At 35.4% G+C, this 16,164-nt stretch overlaps 1 protein-coding gene across 12 annotated transcripts in view; it reads left to right on the top strand.

Annotated features, from left to right (window-relative positions):
• Positions 1-16,164, top strand: part of Cep170 (centrosomal protein 170) — an 88,099-nt gene that overhangs the window by 34,789 nt on the left and 37,146 nt on the right. For 5 of the 12 annotated variants that reach the window (XM_029538219.1, XM_029538215.1, XM_029538216.1 and 2 more), the window contains exons 5-9: positions 305-363; positions 447-606; positions 2,343-2,477; positions 7,586-8,062; positions 12,579-13,216. In XM_029538219.1, the coding sequence (XP_029394079.1) occupies positions 305-363; positions 447-606; positions 2,343-2,477; positions 7,586-8,062; positions 12,579-13,216 (1,469 nt within the window). The remainder of the gene's footprint in view (positions 1-304; positions 364-446; positions 607-2,342; positions 2,478-7,585; positions 8,063-12,578; positions 13,217-16,164) is intronic. The other 7 variants (XM_029538227.1, XM_029538226.1, XM_029538222.1 and 4 more) reach the window with 2 other exon arrangements.

Genomic DNA, 16,164 nt, shown 5'->3' with positions numbered 1-16,164 from the left:
TGTAGGTGCAACAACAATTTGAACTGACTAGTACCCCCTGAGCTCGTGTCTCTAGCTGCATATGTAGCAGAAGATGGCCTAATCGGCCATCACTGGGAAAAGAGGCCCCTTGGTCTTGCAAACTTTATATGACCCATCACAAGGGAAGGCCTCCAAGAGTTCTTTACCCCATTTCCCCTCCCCTTTGTCTCTGAGAGGGTTTCCCTCCCCCACCCCACCCCGCCCATCCCCGTTTCCTGGAGCATCAAGTTATAAGCACAGTGACCAGAATTGTGGAGTTATATTCTTCCTTAGCTCTGTTTACATACAAATCTCTTCACTGTAGTACGAGGAGAAATGAGGGTCCCTGAAGAAGCTCTTAAGGTAAGGGTTTATCCTGTTGCCAGCCTGTTACTAGACTTGACTTCTTTCATAAAAGCTTCACTTTGATTTTAAATGTTTTGTAGCACGAGAAGTTTACCATTCAGCTTCAGTTGTCCCAGAAGTCTTCAGAATCAGAATTACCAAAATCAGCAAGTGCCAAAGGCACAGATTCAAAAGTAGAGGCTGCTGCAGAAGTGCAGCCCAGAGCCACAGAAGCACTGAAATCTGAAGAGAAACCCGTGGGTAAGTGCTCTGCACAATCTGGAGAGTGATCTACAGTAGCCATATCGATGGGTCTCTACAGAGGGAGCGAGAAGAGAGAGGGAGCGCGCACACACACACACCCCATCAAGTTGGTACCTACAGAAACTGTGTAAGCACCTACAAAGTAGGTAGCTGATGTTCACAATGCAAAGTCCCAGGCAGAGAGAGTGTCCCTTGGGGTGAGACTTCCAAGCAAAGCAACAACAAACTAAATCTAGGAAGGTAGTATCATGTTGCTCACAACATCTAACAGAATCTGACTGGGGAAATTGAGGCAGTTAGCTACAGTCCTCAATTGAACTGTCTCCTGGTGGCCCAGATTCCCAGAGCCAAGTTTCCAGCTTCTCTCCTCGGCAGACACTTGCATATTAGTGGATAAACAATAATAATCTCTGTGAAAACCGTTTGTCTTTTAGCTGTTCTCAAGGACACACATTGTACTTTTGGGCTGTTTTTCTCTTCTCTCCCTGTCATCCAGTTAAGGAGACTAACACTTTGAGACAAACGTGCTTGGGGTCTGACATGAGGCATGCTCTCTGTCCCACTTCACTGAGCTCCAACAACACACAATAGTTTGTCAATATAAACACAATAGTTGTCAGTATAACATATATTGCAATAGTCTAACTTCTTTGGAAATTTTTGAATTTATACTCAGTCTTAAATATTTTTGTTCTCCTACACCTATCTGTACATGCATAAAAATAATATATATTAGTGACTAATTCCAGAGTACATTTTAATGTAGCCAGTTAACCCTAGAAAACATCGACAACTATGTCTAAATATACCCCATATCTTAAATATTTAAGGAAAGTAGTTTCAGTACTTGAAGGAAATAATAGTTTAAAACTGTATCTTACTATTTTTATATTATCTATATTTCTCTGAATTATAAACAAAAAAGGGATTTTTTTTAAAGATTTATTTTTATATATGAATGCTCTATTTGCATATATACCTGCATACCAGAAGAAGCCATCAGATCCCAGAATAGATTGTTATGGGCCACCATGTAGGTGCTGTGAATTGAACTCAGGACCTCTGGAAGAGCAGTCAGTGCTCTTAACCTCTGAGCCATCTCTCTAGCCTGCAAAAGAGAAAATTTTAATAATATTGCATCATCCATATATCACCTAATGCTTACAGCATTAATAATTACAGATGCTTTACATAGATAATCCCTTCAAGTAACAACTGTATTAAACTGATAAATAATACATCTACTGAAACCAAAGATTTGCTAGCATTGAGCGAGCACAAATGTAGTTACTATTTAATACCCATTGTGTCATTTCGCATGCCAAAATTTGCTTTAGTTTTATCTTTTATATATTTAGATTTAATGTCATTCCTGATCAGACTTTTTTTATTATTCTCTTGGTAATTACTGTTTAATTCCAACAAAATTCTTCTGCGTAAGACACTTCTGTCTAAATACTCAATGATCCTTTTTACAGAGTTACAGATCTCAGTTTTATATCAGCCCTCTAACACTTAACAAAAAGCTGTTGTCACACATAGCAAGTTGCATTACTTAGTCGTTGCCAGTGTGCATTCACTTAGTCATGTCCAGTTCTGTTTAAGCTCATGCACAAATGCTACATTGCTGAAACTAGAGTACTTTTAACCAACTAAGTAAATTTAGCATCACATAAAGTATATTTTCTTGTCTCATCTGCTTTAGCAGGATTTTTTTACCCACTTCTTTTTAGATGTCTCTGCTATGCCCCGAGGCACTCCATTATATGGTCAGCCATCCTGGTGGGGAGATGCCGAAGAGGATGAACAAAGAGCTTTCAAGGCCAATGGCAAGCCTGAGGGAAAAAGTCAGGAACCTGGGGCTTCAGGTAAAAATACCTCAGTGGCTGTGGCAATTCATAGTGGGCAAGGATTTATAGTCTGAACAAAAGTCACTCTACTCTACTATGAAAAATGATCCACACTATAGCTTCATTCCTAAAATGGCTTTGTTATTGTAGTGTATTATGAGTCCCACATAAAATACTAAATACAATGTGTATATCATACAAAATCGGATGTTTTTCCTGTTTATGAAATTGTTTAAAAAACAAGTTAATAACATTAACTGAACATTTCAAGTATTTCAAAATGATTATTAAAATGAATTTATAAAAGTAGGTACATATGAGTTACATGTTTTTACTTGATTCATTCTCATATATTCATTATAAAATAAAAATTCTGTTATATTCAGAAATATGATACAAAGTAATAAGTTTCTTAAAGCCTTATTACCTTGCTCATTTTATTGAGATAAGATTGCAATATGATTCAGAGTTCGACAGCCAAAGGCCAGAATCAACTATGGTTTAGATCCTCACATTAATAACTAAGGAACATGTTCTGTTCTTGGTGGTGTAATTAAGTGGTAACCAATATGTAGAAAAATCAAGATTTCCAGGATTAATGGAGATATTGTCACATAAAGTTGTTGAAAAGAAATCAGAGCTGAAGGATCCAGTTTGTTTAGTAACAGCAGATGAAGTTCTGAAACTGGAGGAATTAACTACAGATACCAAGGATCAGTTTGGAAGACATATGATGTGTGACTCTGAGGCAAGGACAGTACCCACCAGAACTCTTTCAAGTTTCCTTTGACTTTATTTACACAAAGTAAGCATGGCAGTTTTCTCAGCTGGAGAATATGAACATTCTGTCTTTTGACGTAGTCTATTTAAACCAGTGTACAAGTCTAAAAAAGCTGTCGACAATCAATAGGTCCTATGATGATGCTGAACTTTGCAAATAACTCTTCATCACAACTTTCTTGTTTCTTCCCCAATGCTTTTTCTTTATACTATTTAATATGCCTCCTGTCATGTTAATGACAGGCTGGCTGCCTGATAAGTAGGAAAGGAATGTACTAGCTTCCGAACCTGATTCCTCTCATGGCTGTGCAGTGCAACAGACAGGATTGTTAGCTAGTCTTGCCATCTCTGCCTTGGTATCCACAGTACTTACACACTGATGCAGTTACCCTCACATTCAGAGCTGCTGCCACCAGCATTCAAAGTTATACAGATTTTGATCAAACCAGCAAAAAAAAAGAACAAAAGTTGTGTACAGAAGACATTCTAGGATTTGGAAAAAGACCTTTCCCAAAAATCTTCAACACATCTCTCATTAGCTTCTCACAGATTCAAAAGGTCACTTGCTGTTCTAACCAGTCTCTGGCGATGCATATGAGATTATCACTATAAAACCCTTGCTCCCCTCGAAGCATGGTGTGGAGTTATTTGTCCCTAGGAAATGTGAGCAGTGTCAGAGAAAAGTGATACTAGAAACTATTGAAGTTCTTTTAGGAAAAAGTTTCTTTAGGAAGGAGAAATAGGAAGAGGATACCAGAAGTCAATATCTGCTTTGGCCAGGCGTGGTGGTGCACACCTTTAATCCCAGCACTCAGGAAGCAGAGGCAGGTGGATTTCTGTGTTTGAGGCCAGCCTGGTCTACAAAGTGAGTTCCAGGACAGCCAGGGCTATACAGAGAAACCCTGTCTCGAAAAACAAAAAGAAAAAAAAGAAAAAAAAAGAATATCTGCTTTATTTTTTAATTTCTTCTTCTCTTCATTTTATATATTACCCATTTCTGTATCTTTCTTCCCACTGCTGAGTCATAATTTAAGTTTTAAGTTTTAACCTCATTGCTGTAAACTATACATAGCAAATATGCACTGATCTTCATTTCCGAGACAAATACAGTGACTTTATTTTACCTGCCAAGTAGAATTTGAACTTTTTGATCCCTGATACACCTTGTATCTCATTATTGTTTTTTCAGTCTTATCCCCCTTTGTACATAAATTGTGCTTAATTCCTGCCTCCTCCCACAATATGCATGGTGTAATGATACTATACTGCTGGTATGTAATACTGTTTCATTCACTATATTCACTATATTTGCATCTTGACTGAACTCTAAATTCCTTACTTCAAGTTCCATATAGTCTAACTTCATTTTGCACTAGAGTTATTTACCTGATAGGGGGTGGGGATGGGGGAATGTGGGGTGGATATAACCAGTTAGATGGGTTAGAAAACACAGATCAATTTAACTATTGCAGTATTCTGAAAATAATTATAAGGTACTGAAAATTAAGGAGCCATTTTAAAAAAAAATGTGTCATTTACCCTCACACAACTTTAAAATTCTGAGTTACATAACGTGTAAAATCCAGTGGTGCGTGTACGTGCCTAGTGAAAGAGTAGAAGCCTGACAGAGCGGCTGGCACTCAGACTTGCTCACTGTGTTCATCTCTCCTACATGCTTGGTATGCATCTCATCATCATGGAAATATCCAATAGCAGTTACTGCTATCTCTGCACATTTTATAGATAAAAGAATTGAGGCACAGTGATGTTAGTTTACTTACCAAAGATAGTACTATTCATGAGATTCCTAAGATAAACACACCAAGTTCTCTTACAGCAGGTGCAGGGCATGCTTCATTTACCATTGAATTTGATGACGTTATGTCAGGGAAAGTAACTATGAGAGACCATGTAACAGAATTTCTGATCAGTTCTACAAGTAAAGCCATAGTGAAATCCTCTCTCAAATATATGTGGATGGATGGATGGATGGATGGATAAACAGACAGACAGACAGACAGACAGATAGATAGATAGATAGAGCCAGCCAGCCAGCCAGCCAGCCAACCTGGGCTACATAAGCCCTATCTCAAAATAAATAAGCAAAACAAAACAAAAATATAGATTGTTAGCTGTTAATATCTTCTAGTTTATGCATATAGAATAAATTCTAGCTTAGTTACTAAATTCTTGGTAATTGAGGTTAATTATAAAGTATTAGTAAAAAGAAATATACTATCTCCTGTAGTTTAATTTGGTTTAAATAAAAATAGATGTGAATAGAAATTAACATCAAATTTATGAACACCCAAGTATGTTTTATCAATGTTATAAGAGAAGAAAGTTGTTTAACTTTTCTAACATGATGTTAAAATTCCTTAAATTATTCCACTATGAATTTGAAAGGGACCACTTGTCTTCAGAGAAATCTCTATTCACATATTAAAATTTCCATATAATCTAACTTTAATTTTATAACTGTTATTAAAAAAATTAAACCATGGGGGCTGGTGACATGGCTCAGCGGGTAAGAGCACCTACTGCTCTTCCGAAGGTCCTGAGTTCAAATCCCAGCAACCACATGGTGGCTCAGGACCATCTGTAAGGAGATCTGACTCCCTCTTCTGGAGTGTCTGAAGACAGCTACAGTGTACTTACATATAATAAATAAATAAATCTTTAAAAAAAAATTAAACCATTTGTCTTAAGTCATTATGGAATATAATATCTATATCACTACCTTTTTAGAGAAAGCTAAGAACAATTTAAGTTTTTCCTTTATTACTGAGAATCATCGTTAAGTTATTGAACAATGATACCTTATAGTAGTGTTCTCCAGAGCCTGAGCCTCTCCAGTATGGGGATACTATGTTTTCAAGGCCAATTATCTGCTCTTGATTTTCATCTTACCTCTCTGCTTGCTGTAATAATTCTCTGAGATACTTTCACTTTTCATTGGTAAGCCCAATGAAATTAGTTTTGAAAAGAATAATTTTTACTTTGTGTATTTCTATTCTTAAATATTCTCAGACTTTTTATACTTTTTTGACAGTATGAACATGGCTATCATGATTATTACTATTTTAGTAATGGAGCCTTATATTCTCTGTTATCTTATATATTTTATATCTTATATACCATACCCCACATACTTAATGACAAGACTATTGCTCTCATTCTGTAACATAAAAGATTTTTTGTAATTTCATATTTAATATGTAATGACATCAATTATAGCACCTAATGAATTGTACAGAGATGTAATATTTGAAGATGTTTCAGAAGACTAAATACTTTGTGTAATTTTTAAAAACTGATTAAAACCAGCCTAGTTTGTATTACCTTTTCTCTCCAGTAAATTGTAATTGATTTACTATGAATCTGCTTAAAATAAAGTTGATATTTGAGCCTTAGGCAAATTTATTTCAATTCAAATCTTTTATCATTGTAGGCTATCTTGGTAATAGATAGTCTTTTATTTTCTCAACCAAAGGATAGGTTTATCTCCACCTTCTTTCTTGTACATCTACACTACCTAATAACTTCTAATGCTCAAGAACATCTTCTCACACCTTTATGCAGTGTCTTAAGCAATGGAGGAATTGTCACAGTGTTCTGTGTTTGTCCCCCTTGCCACTACTGGTTGTTATGCAGCAGAGGTGTAAACTAAGTTTATTCCAGACTTACTGGCTGACAACAGAATTTTCTGTTCTTGCATTGTTTCTTTCATACTGCTTCTTGGATGGCCATTGCTGCAAACAAGCCACATGTTTTATCACTAACCACTTACCTAATAATGTGTGTCATCTCCCAAGCTTCCATAATATCAGTTTTGTCCTAGAGTGGGGTCTGAACATTATAATTGAGACTGGTAAGTGGAATTGTTAATTCCAAAGCATCACTTATGTATTTATTTCATATCTCCATCTTCACCTGACTACCTCTTTACTATTAGAGCCCTACATTATTCTCAAATGGTTCAAATAGCCCATTCGGTGATGTTTTCAGGCTATTCATGCTTTTTCTATCAAACAGTGTATGTGTAACTATACATGTGTGTATATGTACAGAGCACCTCCATCCATACTTTAATTCTTTCTCACCTTGATTTTTCCTGTTTTGCTTTTTTTGGCATTGCTGCTGTTCACCTTGCATCTCCTGGTAGTATTGGATCATAGTCAAGAACGTTTCTTGTCTGTGACTTCTGTCTGTCATACAAGTGCAGTTGTTTTCATCAAGACTGTTATCTGTCTTCTGATTCTCAGACTAGTAATGGTCATTACCAATGACCCTCATGCTTCAGGCTCCCAAATATTTTTAATTCTCTCTCTCCTTTCTTTCATTAGGGTGCAGCATAGATGCCAAGCACGTGGAGGAACAATCCGCAGCTGCAAGTGAAGAAGCACTTTTTCCTTTCTGTAGGGAACCAAGTTATTTTGAAATTCCTACAAAAGAATTCCAGCAGCCATCACATATAGCAGAGAGCACTATTCATGAGATTCCAACAAAAGACACACCAAGTTCCCATACAGCAGGTGCAGGGCATGCTTCATTTACCATTGAATTTGATGACAGTACACCAGGAAAAGTAACTATTAGAGACCATGTGACAAAATTCACTTCTGACCAGCGCCACAAGTCAAAGAAGGCCTCTCCAGGAACTCAAGACTTGCCAGGAATTCAGACAGGAATGATGGCACCAGAAAATAAAGTAGCTGACTGGCTAGCCCAAAACAACCCTCCTCAAATGGTGTGGGAAAGAACAGAGGAGGATTCCAAGAGCATTAAAAGTGATGTTCCTGTGTACTTGAAAAGGTTGAAAGGTAAAATGACCTTCAGAGATTCCTATTGTATCATAAGTTACCAAACAGACTACTGTTACTTAATTATACAGTGGAAAAATATCTTTTCCAAAATTTACATTTAGTTTTAAAGCTCAAAAGCAAACAACACTGTTCATGTCCAGATTTCTCATTCATATTAGCTTTTCTTTGTTTTCTTGCCAAAACCACATTGGTTTGGGGATGGCAGGTTACTTATGTCATTTAATATCTTTACCTGCAGAAATACAAAATCTATTAATTATACAAAGCAGAATTTTCCAGAAAATAATCCCCATCATTTTCTTGATTTAAAGAAAGGATATGTGCAGTTCTTTTTCTCTCTATCATATTTCCAATATAGTACCATTTCTAGGTTTTGAAAACAAAATTAAACTACTTATCTGTTTACACCAGAAAGTCAGATTACTTATGGAGTGCTTCTAACTGTAAACTGTTTGCAGAAGCTTCTCACAAAACAGATGCTTTCAGTTAGATATATTCACTAGGTATTTACAATTCTAACATAAATTTTTATGCTATCTATTGCAATTTGATGTTCATTTGCAGACATTAATCATATTATATAGTAATATTAGCTATTACATATACTTTATTCAACACTTAGTTACAGTCATTGCATGTATATTGATTGTAACAATTAATCAGCTTTCTTCCCACTGGTTTTGTGAATTGAATTTATTTTGGAACTTGTGTTATTTTTTTTTTTGTGTGTTTTAATATGCTATCAATAAGGGAATGATTTTGAACAAATGATTGTGAATTTGACAGTTCTGTGGCTTTTATGAGGAGACGATTAATTCTATTTTAAAAACTGTTTTGGGGTCAGGGAACATATATAGCCTACTGTATTCCTTAACCCTGCATCTGGGACTTCAGTATAGGCCATTATTGTTAATGACAGGACTCACTGTCATTCAGTCAATGTGGCTTCATTGTTAATGACAGGACTGACTCTGGCTTTAATTATAGTGATCAGCAGTTACCTAGCAGAAAGATAATTGAGTTCTGATTGTGATATATTTACCCCTGCTAGATGTTATGTATATCATAGTTGAATCATACGTATACAAAGGTTAAAGATAACATGTAAAATGACTGCTAATGTAAATTTGATGAAAAATAGTGATAAGCTAGTAGTATATCAGAGGTAGTATATGCCTTGAAAATGAGTCTTATTAAAACTCAAACTTACTGAATAGATGAAGGATGAATTGAAAAGATCCTTTAGGAAGATTCCATCAAAATATCTTTGTTAAGGAGCTGGAGAGGTAGCTTAGCAGTTAGGACCCAGGTTTAATTTTGACCACCCATATATTGGTTCCACACCATCCATAAAGAGTGGATCCAGTGTCCTCTTGTGACTTCTTCAGGTACCAGGCACTCACAGGGTAAACTTACATGCTTGCAGGCAAAACACTCATAGACCTAAAATAAAATAATTCTTAGAGAAATATTGAAAATCCTTTTATAGCAATGTAATTGTTATTGTTTTCTGTATTAACAATTATCCTTAAGCCATCATTTTAGTATATTCTCTGCTCTTCACCAGGACCTATTTGAGCCTAATTAGAAGTAGAATCATTAATACCCATATGAACACTGTCTTTATAGTGATCAGAATATATTTTTAAATTTTACCAGAAATTAGTCTAATCACTATTTACCTTGAATTCTTCTTTCATACTTGACATTAGCCTATTTTGAAAGCCATCCAAAAAACACTTTCCCTACAATAACTCACTTTGTATCCCAAATGGAGCCATGCTATTTATTTCTTCAGACTTATTTACAAACGACATTAACTTTCTTCAAAATTCAGAGCTGTTATCAATAAATAAGTTTCCCATTAGTTTATAAAAGGGATACATTCAGATTTTGAATAAATGGAGGTAGATAGTAGCTAGTAACAATTTATTAAAACTTGCACTTTCAGCAACTGTGAAAAGCAATTGATATGAGATATGGATAGAGAGAGAGATAGATAGAGATAGAGAGATAGATAGATGCCTTGCTCCTACAAGAGTAAAGTGCATGCGCTTTGGGACAGTGAGGAAAATAATGTTCACAAAGCCCATACACTTTCACCCTTTAGGAGAGTTGCAGCTTCCTTTATACCAACTTCTCACAAAGTACAGCCAAGATAACCTGAGGGATAGCAAGTGAATGTCTATATTTAAGATAGTTATTGATCAGCAGAGGGGTTAAGAAGCATGCTGAGCATTTTCGCGTGGTCTTTTTTACTGAGTAGAAACATAAGATTACAACTCTGATCTAATCATGCCTCAACTTTTCTCCTTGGGTAATACACAGAAGCACTAGAAGGACTAGTAATTTTATAAGAAATGACTAATCTCCAACAGATTAATAACAATGAAACTAGTGTTTTCATTAAAAATTCTGAATGTAAATTTACAGTCTAACTTACAGGTCTAACAGTACAGAAAATATTAGTGTTTATTCTTTTGGACCTTAACAAACTGAATTCCTATTCAGTTTATCCAGCGCAATATGTTTTAAACAGTACTATAATAAAATGTGTATCTAAACTAGTAGTTACATCTCTGTTTTCCATATACTACTCATGATTTCTAAATTAATTATCAGTGGCAGAGATTCCACAAATTAAGCACATTGTTTTCTTTTCATAGTACTTTTTGGATAGTAAATAATTTGAAGAAGTTTTACATTCATCACATTTGATTTTTATGTTAATCTGTCACTTTGAATCTGCCTTATTTTTACCGTATTAGTGCCCTCTGTTTCTCTTCCTTTTTTCAAGATGTCATTTAGTTCTGCTGTTCCCTTGTCTGTCCTCATTTCTTTTATGTACTACATTTCACAGGTATTTCTCTTGTGTTATATTTCATCATTATTGGGAGCTTCCAGATTTACTAGGAACAAACCCATACACTTTATAAATCCTTTCCCCTAGACATACATCTCATTCTTTCATATACAGCAAGCCTTTTCTTTCTGACTGCTCTCTTGTTGGCAGTTGTTCACTTTAGAGTAGATAGCCTGGGAATGTTTCATAATCAGATTATTTCTACAAGATTGGATTCTGTCAATGTACATTCCAATATACTAGATTCATTTATAACTTGGAAAAGATTTTATTTAATCCTTGATTGGTGATTCCATCTAAATCATGCTATCTTAGGATTCGGCTGCTATGAACAGACACCATGACCAAGGCAACTCTTATAAGAACAACATTTAATTGGGGCTGGCTTACAGGTTCCGAGGTTCAGTGCATTATCATCAAGGCAAGAGTATGGCAGCATCCAGGCAGGCATGGTGCAGGAGGAGCTGAGAGATCTACATCAGCATCTGAAGGCAGCTAGAAAACGGGCTCCAACATGGTCACACCTCCTCCAACAAGGCCACACCCCCTAATAGTGCCACACCCTTGGTCAAACATATTCAAACCACTGCACATGCCTAGAGTAACTCCTGCTCTGATCTAGAAAAACCTTTATTGGGAGGCTAGTATAATATTGGACATGATATCTACCTATATCTGTACCATGTAGTTTATTTGAAAGAAGGGTATAGCAGAAGTCTTTGTAGTTGGTAGGATGTCAGCAGCATTTAACTCTTTGAAGCCACTAGAGTGCTAGGAAAACATTTGTAAACTTTGGTTGTTATTAATAGTAGGTACAAATTTCAATCTTTTTATTGAAAGGTATGTTGAACTTTTAAAATTATTGAATATCATAATTTAGATATACTCCATTTTAATGACATTCATATTCTGTTAGTGTTTTAGTTACACCAGCCTTTTAAAGTATTATTCTTTATTTGTTGAGATCATAATCACTTTACTTTCCCATTTGCTTTCCTCTGTACAAACCCTCCCATAAACCTCTTCTCACTCACTTTCAAATTATTGCTCACTTTTTTCATTAATTGTTCTTATATACATAATTTCTAAATATATAAACAATCTACTGTGTCTATATAATCTTGCTTTTCTGATGTTTTTAGGCAGGGCTGACATTTGGTATTGGATAATCAGTTGGTGTGTTCTTCCTTGGGGACGATTGTTTCTCCCACTCTTGTCATCCCTTAGTTGCCTGTAGTTCTTTGTGTAGGGTTGAAACCTTGGAGTCAGGTCTTTGTTTGTTTGTTTGTTTGTTACCAAAGGTTTACAATTGAGAGGCAGAACTAATATGTATTAATGTTAGAAGTACAAACTATGACAGGTGATGGAACATTGCTTATTCTTTTAAGGGATTGAGGAATCTTTTATAAAGTTGAGATTTAGAGAAAGAAAAGTAATAACAATTGTTTATAAAGGGCCTCATTGATGGGTAAAATATAATTATAACTGTTGCACAGGAGGGCAGTATGCAGAACCTGTTACATTAAAGGATATACAACTTTGTCTTAGAAAGGGGAAGGATATCAAAACAAATGGCACTTTTGTATGTGCTTCTGATTTTCTACACGAAATTTTTTCTTCTCTACTATATCATGTCTTTTTTGTGTCCAGGAAACAAACATGATGATGGTACACAGAGTGATTCAGAGAATGCTGGGGCGCACAGGCGCTGTAGCAAGCGTGCAACTCTGGAGGAACATTTACGCCGCCATCACTCAGAGCAGAAAAAGAAGGCCCAGTCCACAGAAAAGCATCAAGACCAGGCTGCTGTAAGTCAAACTGCTTTTATGATTGCATTCTTTGATGAAGATCATTCCAGAAAGAGAAGGTCATATTCTTTTACTCAAAGTTCAGGAATCTTATGTCAGGAAACTACTTTCTCAACACCACATAAAAAACTTGAAAAAGCAAAATCTCCACCAGCAGATGCCAAAGCGGTTTCTTTGTCTTTACAGACTAGCTCTACGCATCACAGAGGGGGGCATGGTGTTCCACATGGGAAATTGTTAAAACAGAAATCAGAGGAGCCATCGGTGTCAATACCCTTCCTACAAACTGCATTATTAAGAAGTTCAGGGAGTCTTGGGCACAGACCAAGCCAGGAGATGGATGTAATGTTAAAAAATCAAGCTACTTCTGCCTCTTCAGAAAAGGATAATGATGATGACCAAAGTGACAAGGGTACTTATACCATTGAGTTAGAGAATCCCAACAGTGAGGAGGTGGAAGCAAGAAAAATGATTGACAAGGTAAATAATTGAAATTTGAGTATGATGGTAGTTGTGGGGGGGCTGTTGACTCTTGGACCTTATTGGAGAGGTGGTGCGAAATGTTCCCATGCTGTAGGTGGAGTTGGGACTTTAGGGTTTTATCAGGGACCTAGAAGACTAATAGCAAGCAAAGACAAAACGTTTCCTACTTTCATTTTCACTTATATTCTGAATTTTCCTAAATTTTAAGTCTTCTACACTTAAACTACCTGGGCCTTTTTAAGGTATATAAATTTCATTGGTTTTAAAACTATTGTCATTTTGTGTTTGTTTCTATGAAAACTGAACAAGGAAATAGATTTCTATATGAATATAAATGTTAACTGGTTTTCTACCTACTAATCTCATTTGGGGAGCACATGAATAGCATTTGCTTTGATTAGCTTTACCCCTTTTCTGTTTGTTTCTCTTCACTACTGTCTGTGCTGAATCAGAACAAAATCAGTGTTTATATGTTTTGTTCATTTTAGTCAGGTTTATCCCAGTCCCAGTCCTAATGACTTGTCTATATTTCAGATATTTCTTTGATGTTGTTTATTTACATGGTGATTGTTATATGATTTATAAAGTACTTCCCAATTTGTTATGATAGTAAATGGTGGACCTTAGAATGAGCTATTTATTTTACCACATGAAAAATAGCAATCTAAGTTTAACTAAACATTAATCTCTTGTTTAAATTCTTGTTTCTGAAAATATGCTCATGGGTGAACAACATTGATATCACTTAAGTGGCTGATACATACATATTCAATCAGATTCTATATTAAAAACAGATAACCATGTGGTTCATGTGTGCATTAACATTTAGAATATTCCAATTTCAAGAATTGTCCATCAAAGAATGACCAAGATCTAGCCCTCTGGGATGCAGGCAAAAATAGTATGACTACGTTCACTTTTAATTCTCATATTATTTTTATTTTAGTATTTGTTCTATAGTATTTGCAGTGCATTCACTGATATACATGTATAATTTGTAAGCATAAATATATTGAGTCTATAATTATTCTACTGTTAGACTGACATTATGCCTGACTTTTAGAGACCTGTTAGTCTTGAAAATACGTGTTATATGTAAGCAGTACTTTTACCATTGTTAAAAAGAAGTATGGACTTTAAAAAGCTATAGACAGTTCACTCCACAGTTGATCAATATTTTTTCATTAATTATTATTTTATGATTATATATATTCATTAAGAACGTGGTTGTTTCCAAGCATCTGGAATTAAGTGTATAAACTATATGTACTACTTATCCCCTTGGGTTAAATCAACTTCTTTAAGCATAAGTGTCATTTATTTAAGAAAGTAAAACTTTTTAGGTTCAACAGGAATTCAAAAAACACATAGGAAGCTTGTCATGTCATGTAGCTGTATGAAGAGGACCTCTTAATTATTAGTTTTTATATTAGTTATTTCTGCATATGACTCTCTACCCGAAGTCTGGTGAGTCCTGAAAACTTTTTTTCAGCACTAATTGGGATAAATAAAAAAAAGAAAAGAAAAAAACCAAGGTGGAAATTATAGTACAAGGGACAAGCCTGGCCTGGTGCAGTGTGCAAGAAAGAAGGCATTTCTACAGAAAGTGATAGGCAGTGGGGAGTTCACAGAATCTGATCATTAGTTGTTGTCTAAAATCATCATATGTATCATTTTCATTCTCAAGGAGCCCTTTAAATACTTCATCACTTTCAGAATGGAGAAACCCAAGATTTTAGAGCAAGGACCATTAAAAAGAATGGTATTATGCAACTGGATAGCTAATTTATCTATTCTTCAATTGTGTAAACCAGAAAAATCTAAAACCAATACTGCTTCAAAGACAACAAGAGTCACCCCATTGTCCTGTGACTGCCACAGTAAGAGAGCTGAGAATTCAGGAGGTATGGTTAAAGCTAGAAGCTGAGGTAAGGCCAGCTTAATACTAGGCTTTGCTAGAACAAACATGGAGAACTGGATTTAGACATCTGAAGAAGATGAAGTGATAAATGGATGAATGCAGAGAAAATAAAGGGCAAAAAAAGCTAGACTGAGGTATAAGCAGAGATTTAAAAGGACTAGAGTAATAAACACACATGCTCAATCATTTGTAGCTTCCTCTTTAAAGTTTGAGTATGTATGATAGAAATTGGAGCAGCTGTTGTCCAACTAAATTTGTTTTGATCTGCAAAACTTCCATATAGTTTTATTTCCTTTCTTATTCCATCATTGAAGAAGTAATTTCATTGATAGTATGCCGGCCTTTGTATGAGGAAAAGATTATTCAAATTGAAAATTCTGTGTATTCTCTGTCCTAAGACGTACATGTTTAGTGGGATATACTTACAAATAAAGTTACATGTTGAATGCTTTGAGAAGTGTAACATGTTAAAGGAATGTCTCAGGTTAAAATTTCTTCATCAAAGAATTAGTCACTTAATTTAAATAGTTAAAACTGTCTAAAAGGGTCTGTAGACACTATGATCTTGTTGCATTCTAGTCTTAAGCATAGTCATTGCTTTACTAGTTCTATGGTTTTGCCCTTATTTACTTAAGTGGGAAGAACTATAAACTCCATACTATAAGGAACTGTCCTCTATATTCTCAATGAATACTAGATTTAACTGCCAGCTGAGTTAATTTTGCAGTATATATAATTAACTCTGTAATAGAGATAAAAGTTTATTATATTCATATGTATGCACCAGTCTTAATCAGAAAATGAAGGGCAAGAGTAGAGGAAAAAGAAAGGCTTGTTCAGAGGACCACAGTTACTTTGCAGAGAGAAAACTTATAAGTTAAGAAAATAAAGGCCAGGCGTGGTGGCGCACACCTTTAATCCCAATACTTGGGAGGCAAAAGCAGGCGGATTTCTGAGTTTGAGGCCAGCCTGGTCTACAAAGTGATTTCCAGGACAGCCAGGGCTACACAGAGAAACCCTGTCT

This window comes from Mus pahari, chromosome 5 (genome assembly GCF_900095145.1).
Source record: "Mus pahari chromosome 5, PAHARI_EIJ_v1.1, whole genome shotgun sequence".
Taxonomy (NCBI): Eukaryota; Metazoa; Chordata; class Mammalia; order Rodentia; family Muridae; genus Mus; species Mus pahari.
The sequence above is the reverse complement of the archived record's forward strand: the minus strand, read 5'-3'. Positions and strand labels throughout refer to the sequence as shown.